The sequence below is a fragment of the Python bivittatus genome, unplaced genomic scaffold (genome assembly GCF_059951505.1).
Source record: "Python bivittatus isolate LINGU-HERP-01145 unplaced genomic scaffold, Pbiv_v1 ctg000700_np1212, whole genome shotgun sequence".
Classification (NCBI taxonomy): domain Eukaryota; kingdom Metazoa; phylum Chordata; class Lepidosauria; order Squamata; family Pythonidae; genus Python; species Python bivittatus.
Genome location: NW_028277098.1, coordinates 25,774,698 through 25,794,632, shown reverse-complemented (window position 1 = coordinate 25,794,632; position 19,935 = coordinate 25,774,698). Strand labels below are relative to the sequence as shown.

At 39.6% G+C, this 19,935-nt stretch overlaps 1 protein-coding gene across 2 annotated transcripts in view; it reads right to left on the bottom strand.

Annotated features, from left to right (window-relative positions):
• TGFBR3 (transforming growth factor beta receptor 3) overlaps window positions 1–19,935 on the bottom strand; it is a 150,790-nt gene that overhangs the window by 115,645 nt on the left and 15,210 nt on the right. For both annotated transcript variants that reach the window (XM_007428108.4, XM_015888053.3), the window contains exon 2: window positions 6,192–6,368. In XM_007428108.4, coding sequence (XP_007428170.1) covers window positions 6,192–6,252 — 61 coding nt within the window. In that variant the 5' untranslated portion in view covers window positions 6,253–6,368. The remainder of the gene's footprint in view (window positions 1–6,191; window positions 6,369–19,935) is intronic.

The following is a 19,935-nucleotide window of genomic DNA, read 5'->3' as shown; positions in this document are numbered from 1 at the left end:
CAACAATATCTTAGTTTCTCTTCGTTCCTCTTTATTGAACATTTGGCCTTCACGTTACTGTTTTATAGAACTGGTATTTGTGTCTTTTTTTTTTTTTTACTGCTCCTATATTTTTTCTTTAAAACTTCTATTTTATTTCAGTTGAAAAAGATGTTTTACTTAGATGGTTATTTCATGGTTTTCATTCTTTAGCTAGCTGCCTTGAGCTCTTCAGTAGATAGAAGGGTTAAAAACAAATAAGTCAGTCAGAAACTTTAGCTAATGCAGGAACAGAAAGTCTGCCTCTTAACTGGTATAGATTAGTTTTCATGTATGTCACCTGTTTGAACTATTTGTACTAGCTATCCATTTCTTTCCAGTTTTTATTCAAGGTCACATTGCACTAAGCCAAAATGTAAGGGATGTTATATTTTCAATTCAGTAAAATTATATTTTCATTTAATTGAAAATTATTGGAACTACTGAAAATATAATCTTATTGAAATTATATTTATAATTATTGAAAATATAATTGAAAATATAAATAGATATTATGTAAAAATATGAACAAATACAAACACTGGGATCTGTCATACAGCCTCCCTTTCCATTTGGTAATCTTTACCAATATATCAAGGATAAAAAAAAAACAATTATCCAGGGTAGGATACCAAATATCGGTGACATAATCTACATATAGATCAATTTTCTAACAGGAATTATTTGTCTTCTTTGATCCTCCAAATTTCCCCATGGCTTCCAACAATGTTTTACTTAATTATTAATATTATACTTTCCCACCAAAAAGCCACCCAAAATTGTTGGGAGGCATACAAATTTAATACATACCTATGTAAAAATAAATTAAAAAGAGTAAATAACGATCTTCCATTTTAACTTCACACTTGTGTGAGACTGACTAGACTGAAATAGCGATGATCCAAGGTCTCCCAGTGAGGTATATGTAATGCCTAGTAGACATTTAAATTCAAGTCTCCTGTCCTGGCTAGATGGTATAATACACCAATGAGTTATGAAGATTAGGAACATATGAAATATTTCAATAATTGTATTGTTTGCTCCAATAAAATGTTTTCTGTATTGTATAGAAACAATTACATGCTTAACTGATTTATCAATTAAACTATTATAAGCATCGCATTCACTATTGTAAAATAAATCCATTATATTGATCCTGCATGACTTATTTATTATTCTTTCTCAATTTCTGGCTCTGTTATTGCTAAGGGACAAGACCCAATAGCCTATAAGTTTCCTTCCATCCTATGCTTACCTTCAAGGGTTCAAAGCTCATTGACTGGAATCTGTATATTAACTACAAACTAGAACAATGTGATTAGATATTCTGATCAGCTAGGAGTCAAAAATTATCCTGTTCCTTAACTTAAACTGTACCTTTAGAATATAAAATTTCTCGGGTTATAGAAATCATGTGAGCTATTTAAATCAAAGTTAGTTCCATGTAGTATAACACTGGTTCTCAGGAAAAGAAATAATACCCCCATCTGTCTCTAACTTCCCAGTGCAATCTGTATTAAATACAATGGATGAAAAATGAAATGTAATGAAGAATTGAGACTATTCAGTAAGGAAAAGAAAAACCAAGCAAGCATGCATTTCCTTATTCCCATTCAGACCCTAAAATGCAATTCACAATGTGGCTACTATCTGATTTTGTAATTTATTTTGCGATGCCACTGTAGAAGGCCAGTGAGGATTGCTTTCAATAAAGAGAGAGATAGAGAACACCAGCAGTAAAAATATATTATTTGTATTATTCTATTTCCAACCTTCACTATGGTGTAATATGACTCAGAACCAAGATGGAGAGATGAATGATTTTTTTTAAAGATCAAAATCATTACTACCACTCCGTTGAGAATCCTTCAGTTACAGCTGTGATTATACATGCCAAATAAAATTTTAAAAAGCAAAGAACTTTGCATGAAACTTTACTTCAATTCGAAGTATGAAGGGCAGTACAGAAATTTCAGAAGGTTACTTTATTGTACTGTTCATCAACATTTTGGCTATTTTAATTTGAGGTGTGGTATTATGTTAGCAAGGCAGCTGGGGCTTTAACATGGAACCTCATATTCTGAAGTTAACTAAGAAAACTTTCCAGAGACTTCATGCTTTTCTTTGTCTTCAGTACAAAATAGTCATAGGCATTTGCAAGGCTGATCTCTGTAACTGGCCAGTTGATATGACCCCCAGATTAGCTAGATCATGTCCAATACTTTGTTTTCACAACCATCTAGCCACGTACTGCTGAAGGCCCCAGCCAAGAAAGGTTTATAAATTCTTGTCTCCAAGAGCTCGTTTTTCCAAGCCCCAGTATTTGCTTGATATGCCACTGATTTATTTGTGACAAATAACTTAATGTTTATGTGCTACCACTGTAGTGCATTCTGTTTGGGTAAAATTAAGAAACTATTTGATAGTATTACAAGTACTTTACCATAAAGGATTACGGGAGTTGTTATCTCCCATTCTGGATTCCAACCTGTACTGTAGTTCAGAAATCCTGGAATAATAATTCTGATCTTCTATTCGGGGTTATTTGAAAGTAAAGTGAGAGAATGCATATGAAGCATTTTGAACACTTCTCAGAGCATTAAATATGATTGTTCGTAGGCAATACTCTATTTTACATCGCGCTGTAGTATATAACCCCTACAGTTAGCATACGTACCCTGTTTTTACAAAGGTTTGTTGCAAAATAAAATCATTACATCATCAAGGCATCATGCAGTGTAACCAACCAAAGTTCATACTGGCCGTGTGCCTTTAGTGAAGTTCAACACTGGAGAAAGTCCCAGATGGTTTAAAAGACATTCTTCAAAGAGTATTATTTTCCATGTAGCTGATGTAGAAAGAGGTCAGGTTGTAATGTTCTTTATTGCTCAGACATGTCTCCCAAACCAGATGGTCATTATTTCCACGATGAGGACATCCCAGATTTAAAGCAAATCATCCATCCTCTATCCAGTCTCCCCCACTACATCATCTCCACTTGGCCATTTCTCCGATGACCATTCCTGCCCTCTATATATTTGTGCCAGAACAAAACAATCTAAGCAACTTTATACTCGTTGACTTCAGAATTATTTTTAGAATGCCATCAATTAAGAAGCTACATGAAGTTTATTGCAGGTGGTAGGGATCTGATCCAACATATATTATTGTAACTTTGTACAACACTACAGGCAAATGTCTGTGTCTTAATTATGTGCCTGTTTCATTTTCTATCAGCATGGGTGGTGGTCAGGTGGCCACTCATGCCCTAGTCACCTCACAAATGGACTTTACATGAAGCTGCCCTTGAACGCCACTTGGAAGCTACAGCTAGTCCAGAATGCAGCAGTGTGGGCTGTAATGGACATGCCACAGTATGGCCATGGGACACCACTGCTCCGTGAACTGCACTGGTTACCAGTTGGTTTCCAGATACAATTCAAGGTGGTGATTACCATCTATAAAGCCCTTCATGGCATCAGGCCTGGTTATGTGAGGGACTGGGATACTTGGGATGGGGTTTGCCTATCTCCAATAGTTCCTGCCTGTCTTAAAGGATCATACAGAGGGATTGCGCTCCAGGTCTCCTTAATGGCATCTATTAGGACCTAAGAAGCATGCCTTTTCTGTTGTAGCACCTACACTCTGGAAGACTATCCCCCAGAGATCTGTTTGGTTTCCACCCTGATGATATTCAGAAAATCATTGAAAACATGGGTATTTTCCCAGGTCCTGGAGCAGAATGGTTGCTGAGCCCCTGTGGGATTTTTTTTTTTTTTTTGGTCTGCTAGGTATGGTTTTGTTCTGGATGCATATGACCTGTTTTCATTTTATTGTTTCCTGCTTTTAAAACTGTAAGCTGCCAAGAGCTATGTAGAGTCAAACAGCATCTTGTATGAATAAATAAATAAATAAATTTCATCATAAACCATCAAATCACACTTAAGTCATTATTTTAGCATATTTTACTACTACAGGAGTTCTCAAACTACAACACCCCCCATCCCCTGCAAAATAAATGAATTTGTGTGACTCCATACCATGAATAAAACTAATAATTTAATTGGAGTCAGAGCTGGACAAAAAATATATATAACACTCATTAAAAAAGATACAGCTTCCTTGACTTAATTTTATTTTCATCAGTACTACTAATAGAGTGATCATCTGTAGCTTTTCTCTTACCACCCAACAACATTTTTTCCATTTTGAAATTTAAAATAGTCACTAACACATACTGTTCTACAGACATTCCAAAGACTTTGGATATACTATTACTTGCCATGCGAAATTACCATCTGGTGTGAAATCACTCCAAACAAAGCTTTGCTACAATTGGTGGATGGTCCTGACAATGGCTAGACCCACGTTAAAACTCACTCCAAACTTTTCTCTCTGATGGCCTAAGCAAGCCCACTGCAAGTTCATCACCCAGATCTTCTTGGTATCATTATTGGAGAAATGTACTTTTAATGTACCTTTTAAATGAATTCATTTTATTATTTTTTTTACTGAATACTGTTTATATTGTCTTATGTATTGTGTATTATGCACTGTGTTGGTTTCCACTGTAAACCACTTCAAGAAGCTTCAGCACAGAAAGCTGTTTATAAAGATATTAAAAAAATAACAATTAATAAATTCAAACAGACCTGCTGTCAAAGGCATTGTCAAAGTTTTCCTCCCTGTTTTGCCAGCACAAGCCTCCTGTGGGCTTGCTCAGGCAAAGCAGGAGTGAATTTTGACAATGCCCCCGCTTTGTTTCATTTCCCAATCAGCTTAGCTTGCATTTGATTACAATCAGCTTTAAAAGATTTTGTAACTGTCCACTGCTGCTCATGATCTCCCCAAGGAGATCATGAACCTCTTCACCGTTGAGTAGAGATGTAGCTGTAGCATTCTCTACTTCCTTGATTCATTTTATCGTAAAGCTAGACAGAACGAGAGTATCTAACTAGACCTTTGAGTACAGTTGCTCCAAGCATTTAAATGAATCCTTTGTGAAGTACCCCTCCCTGAAATGCTGTGGTAAGCGTGCTTTCTGGATGGCCTGATATAGCTGCTTTCCCAGGTTGCCAGTGTATAGGTCTCGGTCTGGGTCTGTGTCTGCACAAACACTTCCACTGCAGCTGCTGGCAAAGTGAAGGGGTTGTGTGATGACCTGAGAAAGCCCTTAACACATCTGCCTCAACATGTTGAGAAGGGATTGTGCCCTCGCGCCAACAGACTGCAAAGCATCCTTTCAGGGGAGTTGTCCAGCCCTGCGATTCAGGACAGAAGCTTCTTAATTTGTGACCCACAGAAATATTACAGAGAACAGCCAAGAATATCTGTACTTGGCTCTACTCTTCTATTTAGTTTTGAACAGAGACAGACACCTTTTTTTAGAAGAGCCAGGTTCTTAAACAGGTTAAAAAGATCTTGCTTAAGGCAGGTAATTTTCCTCATACACCTCATGGAGCCATATTCCTCACGGAGCCATATTCTCATCACAACAAAGGTGGTCTTCTGAAGGACCCAGCCCAAGTGGTGTGATTTTTATAATTCTGCACTACGCTGCCCAAGACTGCTAAGAGGGGGAATTCCACAGCCTAGACCTGACTACAGAGAACATTCTCTGCCACATCCTATACAGAAAAAACTCAGTGAGAATTTCCTGAAGAGATTTCAATATAAAAAGGTTCACACCAAAGAATATAGTCAATGGGTAGACAACTTCACCTTTTTCAGTACAGAGAAGTAATTCAAGCACTTTTTTTCAGATCAAGGCCATTCTTACTCTTTGAATGGCATGCAGGGGAAATGCTCTGAAAGGTAGGACAGGAGCACAAGTAAATCTGCCTTAATTTGTTTTCCCTGTATATTTAATAATTTTTTCCTTTTGTCACAGTAGAATGAAAATTCAGGATCCTGGGAGTCACGTTCAAGGCTTTCACAGGCATCAGACACTGCACCCTGTTGTAGACTAAAATAAGTTCCTTAATGTTATTTCCTGTTATCTAGTCACTGCTGGATACATTTCAAATTATAATTCTATGTACAATGTGCCTTTAGTCAGTGTAATAGACAATTGACAAAATACTTCACACTGATTCTTTAAAAAAACCATTTTTCAAATTAAATGCTCATTAAATAAGGTACACTAAAGCCTAAATAAAATCAACATCTCTTACCTGCAAATGCTAAACACCCAATCATCAAAGCAAATGCTGGAAGGATACAACAGGAAGTCATTTTTGCCGCACCCCAAATTCTGCAATTATCTTCTTTCAGTTGTTCTTTGTGCCAGTGCCTGACCTTAGAAAAGGATTAATGAGGATGCTTTGAAAGTCGTCCAGCCTTTTAATGACCTGAAAAAGTGTTTAAAAGCCAATTTTAGAACATTGCTTAAGCAGACATGATTTTATGTTACCTTTCCACAAAACAAAGATGGCCAGCATATTTTAAAATAATCTTAGTTTCTAAACATCAAAGAGAGCAGAGATTGTCTTCTTGTCAAAAACCTCATTTTCTCTAGCTTCAGGGTGTAAGTCAAAGCCTACTACACTTCTGCATTCTTGATTCAGTGGAATACCACAAACGAGAAAGTAAGGAAAAGTCTCTTAGATAAGGAAAGTGGCTATAGAATTACTCTGTGCTCCTTTTAATAATATATTGTATGAAAGTCACTATGGTGCATTAAGCATTCATACATATCTGTCTAAAAGGTAACTGACCTAAATGCCCTTTATTGATTTGAAAAATCCAATCAGTGGCACTGTAATTCTTGTTTAGTGTTTTTTAATCCTTTGAATAACTTAGATAAGTTATAATACATTGCAACATTTTAGAGCATCTGTGTTATAAAGAGGGTAGCTTCCCCCATCTTGTTGTCCCTGAGATGAGCTTGACTTTAATTCCCAGAAACATTAGTCAATGGTCATAACTCTGTGCATCAGATTTTAACTGTAATGGTTTTGAAGGATGTAAAACCAAAAAAACTGCCTATTATCTATCATAGCACCTCCAAAATCCTGTAAGGTGCAGAAGATATTTTAATCCACCAACTTTCTTGATGCTCCTTTTACATTTTACAGGATATGCCATAAAGATCCTTATCTCTAACCCAAAAGGTCCCAATAAGATGGGAATCTAGTGGGGTTAGGTGGCCTTATAAATCAAACCAAATCAATAAATAAATAGATGGAGGCGTCAGAAGAAACAATTTTGCTAGGATAGGGGCAAAATGTCCCTTCCAAAATCTGGCAGTCCAGTGCCAAAACTGGATATGTTGGGTGATTTTCTTCTCCTTCTAATTGAGCCAAAAGGTTCCCTTTGTTTTGACTTGCCCCATCAAGCGACAACAGGACACCCTGCCACGGTCTCAAAGGTCTTTTTTTTTTTTAAAGGACAACCTTTAAAATGTCCACTCTGGATTGTGTTTGGATGTTTTTGTTCTCAGTGGCTTTAGTTTCTTTCTTAGTGACTTCTATTGGTATTATCTTGTACTACAGTTAGTGATTTTATTATATCATTTTTAAAATTATTATTATAAGCCCTTCAGTTTAAGGAGGGAATGTAAGCCATTCAGAATCCTACTGGGCTGCAGTAGCATATCTATCCCAAGGAACAAGTGACTCAAAAATGCTTGGTTGCAAATACCAGTGTTAACGCAAAGGGAAGACTTAGAGTATTCCGGAGATCCAAAACAGAATGCTAAACGCGAATACGTTGATATGCATGTTTGACATTTGAACGCATTCCCCAACACACACACAGAGACCACATGGAAAGCTTACAAGGCAGGAGAAGACAAGCCTTCTCCCTGACGTGTTCTTGGTGGTTCTCGATTCTTCCTCTCCTCCTTGCTACACACTCATGCGCAAATTAAAACCATCATTCTGTACATATGTAGTAGAAGAACATTTTGCTGTTGATTTTGGAACAAAATAATATGTTCTTCACAATTCATTCCAAGGCTAACCACAGATTTACTGGAAGTTCATCTATGGGTTTCCAAAAGTAAAAACATGTGAACTATATGAGGCTAGATATGCTTTTTTTCTTCTTTCAGAAAAATAAAATCCTTTTCCAAACAGTAAGACTGCATTTATTCTCCTAACTGAATCAGAATCAAATCTAGAAAATTGATTTTATGCTGCCCTGAAATCCTATTTGAATGAAGGCTGATATGTAAACGTTTTGAGAACAAACACACACAGGAAAATAAACAAACAAATAAATAAAACAGGTGCTATCAATGCAAAGCAAAGATTTTTTGGAAATGATTCCAAAACCCAAATATTAACTATCATTTTAGAATGCATAAAGTATATGCCAGTAACACTTCACAAAGAAAGTTATTTTTTCCAACAAAATGGGAATCAGATCATTTTTAAAGAAACCACCGTAATTTATGGTTCTGCATGCAAACTCATGTGTAGTAAATCCTAGGATGTAAGGCATAAACTACAACACTTATTATGTTCAGATGCTAATACCAGCCAGGTTGGGCCAGCTTTTGGTGGCCCATTGCATCACTGAAGAGTTTACGAGGAGGGATGAGGGCTGCAAAGTAGAAAGGCCAGGTAAGATAGTTCATACAGATGAGGCTGGGCAATTGGAAGAGGTTTGGTGGGTTCTCTTGTTTGCTATTCACCATGTTATGTCATTTAGGGATTCAATTATTCTTTCCATGAGTTTGCACCCTCAAAATGATAGTGGGCTGTGCTATCCGTTTTCAGCAATCATGTTCAGCAGTGATTACCTGCTCTTGTTCTAGTTGAGTGCAAGGAATTATGCTCGAGCCTGACATTTATTTATTTATTTATTTATTCATTCATTCATTCATTCATTCATTCATTCATTCATTCATTCATTCATATATATTTATCTGCCACCCACCTCACAAAACGTGACTCTGGGCGGTGTACAATAAAGCCATAAAACAGTAATTAATGTATAATTAAAACATTAATATTATTACTATAAAAAACTAAAGGGCTAGGGGAGAGCATTAGATGTTACAAGCAATGTAGCCACCTCATTAAATCCCCATTTCCATAAGACCCCCAAGTCTGTTGACATAACCAAGTTTGAGGGATTTCCAGAAGGACATCAAGGATGAGGCCAGTCTCACTTTGGGCTGGGGCCAGATGATGTTCCACAGGGCAGGTAGAACAGCAGATAAGACCCATCTCCTGGGTCCCGCTAGACGTACTTCCTTAGCAGATGGGACCCAGAGCATACCTCTTCTGCCAGACCTGATGGAATGGGTAGAGGTAATCAGGAGGAAGTGATGCCTCAAATAACCCGTCCCCATGCCATGAAGGGCTTTAAAGGTCAAAACCATCACCTTGACTTGGACCTTTACTGTGAAACACATGACCCACCCACCAGCAACACTCCATTATTTGAAACCACAATGACTGGATCAAAATATCCAGTCATGGAGAATCAGTTTCAAGCTTAAAAGAACAGGAATGGTTCCAACTGCTCTGACTCAGGGCTGACAGTACTATTAGACAATCTGAGGCAATCAACACAGGAAGTATACTGGAGGAAAGCAGCAAAAGCCTCTCGGTTATTTTTCTTGACCTTGCCAGTCTGCTGCACTAAACAACCTGTCCTGCACCTCCTAAGTCAGTATTCTGCCCTCAGGGGAAAGTAACATTGCTTTATATTCTGCATTAAAGTAAAAGTCAATAACCCAGATCATGTCTGTTCATGGAACTGAGTACTAAAGAGAAAGTTTTATTTTTTGGCCTCAGGCAATAAAAACATCTTAGGATGACCTTGTGAACTAGTCTCTTACCTACCTCAAGAACTGTTGGGCATTGCTGGAGCAACTACTGGTCATGCTCTGACCTAAATCTCAACTACACTAAGACTTTCCACACTGTTATTGGCTATACCACGCATCCCCAGTATAAGAACAAGTTCTATTCCCAAGATCTGTCCTTAAGTCGAATTTGTATGTAAGCCAGAACAGTATTATTGTATAATAAGTTCAGGTAGTCCTCCCTTAACGACCGTTTAACAATGGTCCAGAGTTACGATGGCCTTGGGAGAAGTGCTTTACAACCCCCACAGTCATGCAATCGCAATTTGTGACATTTTAACAATGGTTGTTAAGCAAGACATATGGTTGTTAAGCGAATCACTCTGGTTAAGTGGATCACATGGTCATTAAGCAAATTCTGGCAAAAATGTCCATTGGGGAAGCTGGATTTGCTTAACAACCATGTGACTCGATTAATGACTGCAGTGATTCACTTAACATCCATGTGACTTGCTTAATCTAGCTCCCCAATGGACTTTTTTGCCAAAATTCGCTTAACGATCATGTGATTCACTTAACACCATGTGACTTGCTTAATGACCGCAGTGATTTACTTAATGACTGTCATAAAAATGTCGTAAAATCAGCTCTGATTCACTTAATGACCAAATTGCTTAGCAACCTAAATTTCAGTCCCTATTGTTGTCAGGTAGCGAGGACTACCTGTAGTATTGTGTAATGAACCACTGTGTATTTAACTCGAATTTTGCTGCAATAGGCTCCATTCTTAACTATGCAAACCATGTGTTCTTAACTCGGGGACTATTTGTAGTGAGGAGTTCTCAATACAATGCTGTTCTCTTTGCATCATGCTGGTATTGATGTATAAAAAAAGGTTCAAGACACCAAAAACAATATAATGGTCACTGTTATTATATCTGTAATTACTCAGCTCTGTTGCAGTTGTGTGGGACTGGAAGGTAGAATGATGAGAGTAATGCTGAACTGGTGGAGACATCAGTCAAAAGATGGCACCTCAGGGAGACTTGATTTTGAAGAATAGAAGAGATAAGGAAAAAAGGGGAAGGGAATGTTGGAAATTATTTTGGCTGAGGAAGGTTGAAGAAGAGAATTGGAAGGGACATCGTGTAAGGCAGTGGGACTGACCATTGCTTGGAAACAGTGGTGGTGGTGAAGGGAAAGATGTGATTTGTACGTCACACAAGAAGCAAGGTATGAACAAAGAAGTACTTACTAAACGGCCAGATAGCAGGTTAATGGCAGATGGAAAACTGTGGCACTGACACAGTGCCAGAGAGATACCCAGGATATGCCACCCACTTCCTGAGCTCCCCATGGTGATTTTGGAGAGAAACTCTGGACTCCTCCACCCTAGGTGAGAACCAGGGGAGGGGGGGCAGAGGGTTGTGCCTCCTGGGATGATAGCCCTTGGGGCAATAGTAGTTGGGGAAGCTAGGATGGTTGGAGATACTTTCCTTCCCAGGAACGAGAACCTCCTGTGAGGTTCTACAGACGGGGAGATCTGATGAGAGGAGGTCCAGGGAAGGGGTAAGAGAATTGGGGATAAGACTGTGGTTTATCCAATGGAAGTAGCTTAGTGCTAAACTGCAGAATGAAGAGGTGGTTGGGGAAGATAATACAAGAGTCAGTTCAGAACACTTCTGGGAGCTTGAGTTAGGGAGCTGCAGATGGAGAGCAGGAAGTATCAGCATTGCAATGGGCAAAGGAAAGTATGAGAGGTGCATGAGGAAGCTGTTATGGGGAAGAGAAACTGAAAATTTGGGGTCAAACCCCTCTTCTGGCCTCTTAGCCTCTTCCCAGGATCCTAGATGTCACAGGATCTACAGATGAAGTTGGGTGGCACGGTCAACCTAGGAGTACTGCTGATGTACCACCTGCCCTGCTGCCTGACACTCTCCCTACCCAAGCTGCTGGACCTCATCACTGAGCTGCTCGTGGATTCCCCCCAGCTTTTGGTGGTGGGGAACTGTAACCTCCAAGCCATGTGGGTGTGATTTACTCGTGTTTTCATGGACTCCATGACAACCATAAGCTTCTGTCAAGTCATCATAGGCCCAGCATACATGGGGAGGGAACACAATTAATCTATCCTTTACTTTGGAGCAGCTGGAACATGTTTGGAAGGAGGAGGACATTACCATAACATAATACACTCCCTGTTGAGAAATGGTGAGTCAGAAAAACTTCCTTCAGGCTTCTGTGATCATTTTGCTAGGCATTTTGTGGACAAATTTGTTCATATTCATTTTGGATTAGAGGCCTGCTAGGCAGAGTTCAGAGACAACAGGGTTGATGTCTTGTGAGGTCACCTGGGACTCATTCAGATTCTGAGGAACTAGCAGGATTCTCTGTGGGACAAGCTTCACCGTGTATAAGATGGATCCTTGAGTCTCTTCGTTGGCTTGAGGTGCCAGTGAGGGGACTAGAGACTGGTTTCAGGAACTGGTGAATGCCTCTTTGAGAGAGGAGGCCATGTTTCTGGCACTGAAAGAGAGATGGTACACCCCTCTTCAAGAGACCATGCCTCAACTCAATTATTTTAGGCAACTACTGCCCTAACCTTCTTTTCAGGGGAAAAGTTACAGAGAAGGTGACAGGCATCCCTGAATGAAGTGAATTAACTGGATGTCTTCCAATCACGGTTCAGACCTGAACATGGGTCAGAAATTGCACTGGTTGCTCTTGTGATCAACGTGTATTGAGATTTAAACAGGGGACTGCACCTCTCCTTGTCCTGCTTGATTTTTCAGCAGCATTCAGTACCATCTATCATTATATTATTTTGGACCATTCTGGAGGGAGCATAGATTTGGAGTGGTTCTTCTCTTTCCAGAGTGGGTGGTTCAACTGGTATTGTTGGAGGAGGAGAGGTCAAGGTCTTGCATACTTGGCCCTCTCTCCCAATTGTTTCAACAGCTATTTAAAATTTAAAACCTGACCATCCATCAGGTTGGGGTGATTTATCATCAATATGGTGATGATACCCAATTAGGCATTTCTACCCCAGGTTGAGCAGGAGAAGTGATGGAAGTCTTGACCTGCTGCCTGGAGGCTGTGGGAGACAGATGGGATGGAACAGGTTTAATATGAATCCCAGCTTCTTTATCAGAATTTCTCTGGTTCCAAGGCAGCTCAACCTGGGGTAGAAATGCCTAACTGGGTATCATCACCATATTGATGATAAATCACTCCAATCTGATGGATGGTTTCCCCTAGCAATTTTGAATAGCTGTTGAAATAATTGGGAGAGAGGGCTTCAGAATGGATGCCACTTCCCCAAAGAAGCAGGTACCCAGTTTGGAGTTTTTCCTGGATTCAAAATTCCTGCTGGATCAGCAGATGGAGGCCTGGCCAAGACCTTCAGGTGGTACATTCTCTGACAATAGTGAATCATGTCCTTTTCATCTTGTATTCGGACTATCACAATTCATTTTACATGGGGTTGCCTTAACGCCTTAAGAAGCTATAGCTGGCGCAGAATGCAGCAGTTCGTCTATTGGTGTCTGATACAGCAGAATAATACTTATACTGCAGAAACTTCACTGGCTGCCAGTGGGCTTCTGGGTCCAATTCAAGATACTATTAATCACCTACAAAGCCCTTTATGGCTGTGGTCCTCACTCCTTCTGGGACCAAGGGGAATCTGCCCATTCAATACATGCAGGTTGTCAGGGCAAGTTGAGGATACCTCCCCAATGGGTTAACAGGGTGCAGGCTTGGCTGCAGGCCTTCTCAGTCATAGCCCCGTCCTCTGAAAGAGTATGTCCATGAGTTTAGGATGATTCCTCCTTGCTATGGGTATCAGGTTGGCTCTTCTGCAGAGTGTTTTGGAGCAGAAGATTCCATATAATTGGGGGCTGCTCTTCTGATGATGATGGATGGCAGTGGTAGGATCTAATTTTTATGTTATTTATTGTTGTGCTTTTACTGTATGGTTTTATTGGTTTGACAAGGTGGCCTACAAATGCATGGAATAAATAAATAAATGAAAATAGTTCTCAAACGATTTAACAAGATGCATGTCCTCTTCCTTATGTAAAGTCATGTGCATGCACATTTCAAACAAACATAAAAAGAACAGGAACTCCTTTTTTAAGTCAGCCGCAGGGGCCTGGATCATACAGCAGGGATCCAATGATTACAGTGGAGGGGCCCCAACATAATTACCAAAGGACCGCTCTTAAAGTATATTCAAGGGGCAACATTAAATTGATTTATTAAAATATATACGATATGTCATCATGACTAATGGATTGTTATAAAGTTGTGTTTCCCATTTTTATTCCCTCCACCTACTCATTTATGGCTCAGTAACATTTATATTTATCTCTCATACTTGCTAAGGATAACCACCTGAAAAGCATTAACTCAGCTTTGCAAATGCCCAGCTTGTAACTGACATCTTTTTGTTATTAATAATGAACTGACGAAATAGACAAAGTCCGCAGAAAAATTAAAGCAGTCCTCCCTTTCCAGAGACATATTTGCAAAGAGCCTTTTTGTAAAATTAAAACCAGCCCAAGACCTAAATCATATTACAGTTCCTAAATTCAGAAGGGCATTAACCTTAGCTCATTTTAATGCTCTTCTTACCCAGGTCCTGGAAGGGAAATTGAAAAAAAAAAATCCATATGTGGACAGATTATGCCATGTGGTGCCAATGCCATCAAATCAACAATTCATGTCCTCCTCCATTGTTCATTTTATTATGGACACTTGTCTCTGCCTTATTATATCACTATTATCAGATTACCCTGTGCATTCAGACTTATTTTATTTAAAACACTCTCAGATAAGAAACTATCTATCCCTCCAAACTTTGCATCATATTTGCATACTACAGTGGAAGCTGATGAATTAACATCTGATTGTTTATGCATTATAGCATATAAAGAGACCTATGTTATTTCACTACTTTTTTCTGTTATATTACAAGATCATGTTTTACAATGTTCTCTCACCATAATAAAGTTAATCTGAAATTAAGTACCAGAAAAAAAATCCATTTGGGAAAAATTCTGTGGAATATTTTCCATCCCACTTCATGGTTCTCAGTGTGAACATTTTTAATTGTTCAGGGGTCAACTTACAACATAGAATGCAAGTGTCCCTATTAGTCTGTGCCTGATGAGTGGACAAACATTTTTCCTTTGGTCTTCACTCCTCTAAAGAGCACTCTTATCTGACTCCTGATCCAGCACTGATTTTCAGAGACTGAACAAAACAGAATGCCGTCTATATAGCTAAATGATTAGCTATTCAGCTGTACAAGTTATCTGCTGGTACAATGGTGTAGAATCAAACACCTCCAATTCTCATGCCAGAAATCACCATTTAGTAAACAAGAGACATCAAAGCTGAGGCTTCAAAGCTGAGGGAGAAAAAAAAACCCAAAGTCTCTTGGCTTGTAAATACAAGATTAAAAAACCAAGGATTTGAACCTTGGGATTGGACATATAAGCCTATCTAATGCAGATATCCCGGATGCTGCTATATGGAGACCTTCTTCCTATGTATGGCTTCTTCATTCTCTGCAAGTAATATGACTTAACCTTGGGTCTGCTTGGGAATGAGAGGGACAGAGAGAGTTTTATCACTATGTCTGGCACGAAACCCTGAAAAATTGCAAGGCTGTGAAAATCCTCTGGAAAAGGACCTCCCAGAATATGCAGAAGTTCATATGAAGCACCTCTTCTGGAATCGTTGAAGCAGCTGCAAGTTGTTCAGGAAGTGGTTTCCAGCTATCTCTGTATGCCCAGCCACTTTGCTTCCCATCTCTGGCTTTTCTTCTCTCTCCTTCCTTACCACACTCTCTTTTCCCAGCAGCCAAGTCATCCTAGAAAAAGAAGCTGCTGCTTTAATGATTCCAGAAGGGGTGCTTTGTATGTGTGAGAGTGCCTGTCTCTTCCAAAGCACCTCTTTCAAAAGATTTGCACAGCCTTGTTAGCTTGTGATCACGTTCTTTAAAACATCAGAAAACTTTGCTTCAAGTGGACAGGAAAGAAGAGGCGCTGGGGCTACGACAACAGCCAAAATGCAAGAGAGAAGGGCTTTGTGGCTGCCACAAGGGCTGCAAGTCAGCAGTCTGCCCAGCTAGCTACTGCTGAAGACCAGAAGACGCAGCTGCTCCCAAACTCAGCTTTCTGAGTAAGACTGTACCAGAAAAGGAAGAATGTGAAACTGCAGTGGCTTACCATTTGCAAAAAGATGCTTCTATGCAAAGTTTTCCTAGGGTTTGTTTTTTGTTTCTTCGGGTGCCTTTACCTCAGTGTTGACTCCTGGCAACTACCTAGACAAGTCCCTGCAGTTTTCTTGGCAAGGTTTCAGAAGTGGTTGGCCATTGCCTGCTTCTCTCAGAGTGAAACTCTCTCAAATTGCACCCCTCATTTGGACAGTTACAAAATCCAAAGGTCCTGGGTCTTCAGCATTCCTTTATTTCAGCAACTGAATCAAACACACATTTTAAAGCAACTCAGCCCTGGATATTTTATATCATTTCAGTCAAATTACAAAGATATTGGCTGCATTCTGTTGTCAAAAGTTCAATTCTGCATCTTTACTTTCATTGATTACATTTCATTTATATTCAACCCTTTTCCCAGCAGAATCAAGGTAGCTTAACAGGATTTTCTCTTCTCAGTTGATCTTCTCTTCACAGTCTTGTGGGGGTTAGATGCAGAATAACTATCCTAGGATAATCAGTGTGGGGGAATGCAGTGTGGCAGGCTGCAGTTCTTCAATCTGTCTCTTGGCCTAACCTCAAAACCTGCCTATAGAAGACCAGCCAAGTCCCCTGTTAAGAGATGTCTGCCCCCCCGCCTTGAGTCTACTGCTTTGGAAAAGGAAAAAAAGAGGGTTCAGAGTGAAAATAGCTGTCCTCACCTGACTTCCCTTGCCCATCTGCCATAAAACCCTCAATGGGTTATCCCAGAGAGAATGCAGCCCTATCCTGGTCTGACACTTTTACCACTACCCCAAAACCCAAGAAAGTCTCTTACTGCAAAAACAAAATTCTTCCCATATCTTAAAGATATATTAATGAGACAAGATTTCATGGACTGGAATCTACGACCCCAGATGCATGGAGTACTTTTCAGATGGAGTAAGTAACACAAAGAAATGACTAATTTAAAAATTATCAAACCAACCTTCACAGTTTCTTAGTAAGGCAAATTGCTAGATATTCTTCAGTCCATGAATAAAACCATCAGAAACACTAAACTTGACACCCATGTCAATTTTGCAAAACAATGAACAGAGGAGAAGAATAACTAGCTACAGAAGCACTAAACAGAACCCCTTGAATAGGAAAATTGTAACCAGGGCTTAGATCACCCTCTCCTTAAGGTCAGCATATAATACAGCAATGCTCCTCTTTGTGGTGCAGGAAGCCCTTCTGAAGGGACATAAAGAAAGGAGTGGTTATGGGAGATAAAGCTCTTCTGACACTCATTATCAAAGGGCACAACTTTGCCACCACTTGGCATCAATAGGCTTTTACCATGAATGCCTTTCAGACTGCCGCCTCGGCCAATAAACTACCATCCAGGAAAAAATGCAGCTCACACATGGTGACAACTCGCTCCCACATTTCTGACCTGATCATACGCAATCGCATTTCTGAAAAAAGTGCCTGTTTGGTTCCATGGTTCTCTAGTGGTCTTTTTTTTTTTTTTTAAATCTCTAGAGAGTCTAAGTCTGAGCACTTTGCAAATACATTCTAAATTGTAAGAGTGCAACACGCAACTGATCGCATGGCATCTGTGCTTCCATTCAATGCATAATGTAAGATTAGGACAGAAGGCAGAAGGTTTTCATATGCTCAGTTCTTTGTACTTGCAGATAGCAGCCATGCAGTGCTGAAAATCTTATCCTCCCTGCAGCCAGAAAGGTCTGTGCCTGCATCAGGTGCTGTCCTGGCTCAAAGATGCTGCAAAGGAGCCAGCCTATCTTCTGAATATCATCAAATTTCTTTGCTTAACAGCATAACCTTCTGCACATCTCTCCTATGCCATCATCTGTTTCTTTTATTATCTCGTATTATCTTTTTTTTTCCTTCTGATTTTCCTGCTTGGTTTTCTATTTATTTGCATTCTATCATCTTCCTTAATTTTCCGTAGCATGAAAATCAGCTTCCTATTCCTGACTTCTTTAACACAGCCCAATTCTGAAAGCTCCCCTTCCCTTCAGTGCTGATAACCTTCAAGCTCAGTAGAGAAAGGATACCAACATAAGATTATTGTCCCCTGCTCTGCCTGCATTCCAGAACAAGCTAAACGTCTCTTTGAGTCAACTTCTGCTAGTACAAAGCTTCGCTTGGTCTGCTTTTTGTCTTTGGTTAAGAGTTCTAGGAGCTGCAGAACATAACTGCAAGGATGCCTTGTATAGAAGGCTGCATTAGATCACAAGGGGTTAGATTTACACATTGCACCAAGCCAAATCCAAAGAAATATATTAAGGCATAGCATCAACTGCGGACCAGACCTAAAATTCCAACAGTACGTGTCTTGCTTCCTAAATACCTGTTCCAAATGACGCACAGGGTGTGGACTGAACATGGAGAAGAGGAATGGAGAACAGAATCGAAATAGTTAGCTCTACTGTTGAAACATTCTAAAATCAGCCAAAGCACATATTAGATCAGTGCACACAAGGGACCTGACTTTTTGCTGGATCCCTGATCACATGTTCCTGTTTGCATAGGTTCTGTTGGGTGACACAGCAGAATCCAAAGAAGTCATTGTGAATAAGATTGCTGGTGTGGTAAGGACCTGGAGAATCATGCTAAGACAGAACAGAACTCATCATTTCTTTCCCATACTTACAAACTGAAAACCTACAAGCAGGACTCAAGGGAAATGGCCTTTTTTCACTGTTGTTCTCCAACAGTAGTGAGTCCCAAAAGTATTTACAAATATGGTTCAAGAAACCTTCTGTAATGGTATGTGGGAAAGACCTTGGGAGACAGGGCCAAGAGAACACTCAGATAAGAGACAGTATAACCCGCACCTGGATAGTGGGAGAGGCAAGGGGCTCAGAAGGGACCCTCCCTAGTTTCTCAGGCTGTAAAGGAGACAGGTGGGGGGGGGAGAGAATTGTACTTTCAGATTTGCAAGATTGATGTCAGCCTCACGGGATAAACCAGACAGGAATCACAACCAGATGAACTAATTCTACTTTATTGTTAAAACTACATGACATAATTTTGCACATCTAAAAGTACAATTCTCCCCCCCCACACAATCTGCTTTACAGCCCAAGAAACTAGGGAGGGTCCCTTCTGAGCCTCTTGCTCCGCCCACTATCCAGCTGCGGGCTATGCTGTCTCTTATCTGACGTTTCCTAGGCAGTGTCTCTTGGCCCTGTCTCCCAAGGTCTTTCCCACATATGATTTACACCTCCTTTTGATGACAAACAGAATACAGTGAGCATGTCTGGGGGACATGGGGGGGGGGGCAAGAAGGATGATGTTACACCAGCAAGCTCCTCATCCAAGGTCCACCATTCCAGTGGAACTCTGAACAGAATCAACGCATATACAACTACTATTCAAAGAATCATTTGAAACATTATGCCTACTCCCCATTCAAAGTCTGACCTTTACTGGATTTATTAGTTTCCCTCCCACGCTTTTTAAACCATTACAATTTGTGCTCAGGATGGGAGCAATTTTTAATGGGATGAGTATCTAAGGCTAGCATTCTTTTAAACATTACACATTCCTTACAAAGTGTTTTCTTGTGCTAGTTACTGCTGTTGTTGTCCAGAGAATATATTTCTTACACTGATCTTTAATTTTTAACATCTTTTAGAATTACAGAGCAGTTTTATGTAAAACCTAATTTCTTTAAAGAATACTTCAAACATGAAGTCTGGTACCACCCAAGCCCACCACCACCACCAAAGAAGAAACAAACAAAACACTATTACAGATGCTGGAATTATTTTGTTTAGGTTATGTTTTTAACTGAACTAAGTCAATTCATACTTCCCAGACTAATACATAAATCAGAAAACAATTATCTTCTTGTTTTACTCTTTTCCGAGCTTTGTGATAAAGTTTTCAGATCAAACTTTGCAAGTCAATTGTCACATAGTCAGAGGAAAACAACCTG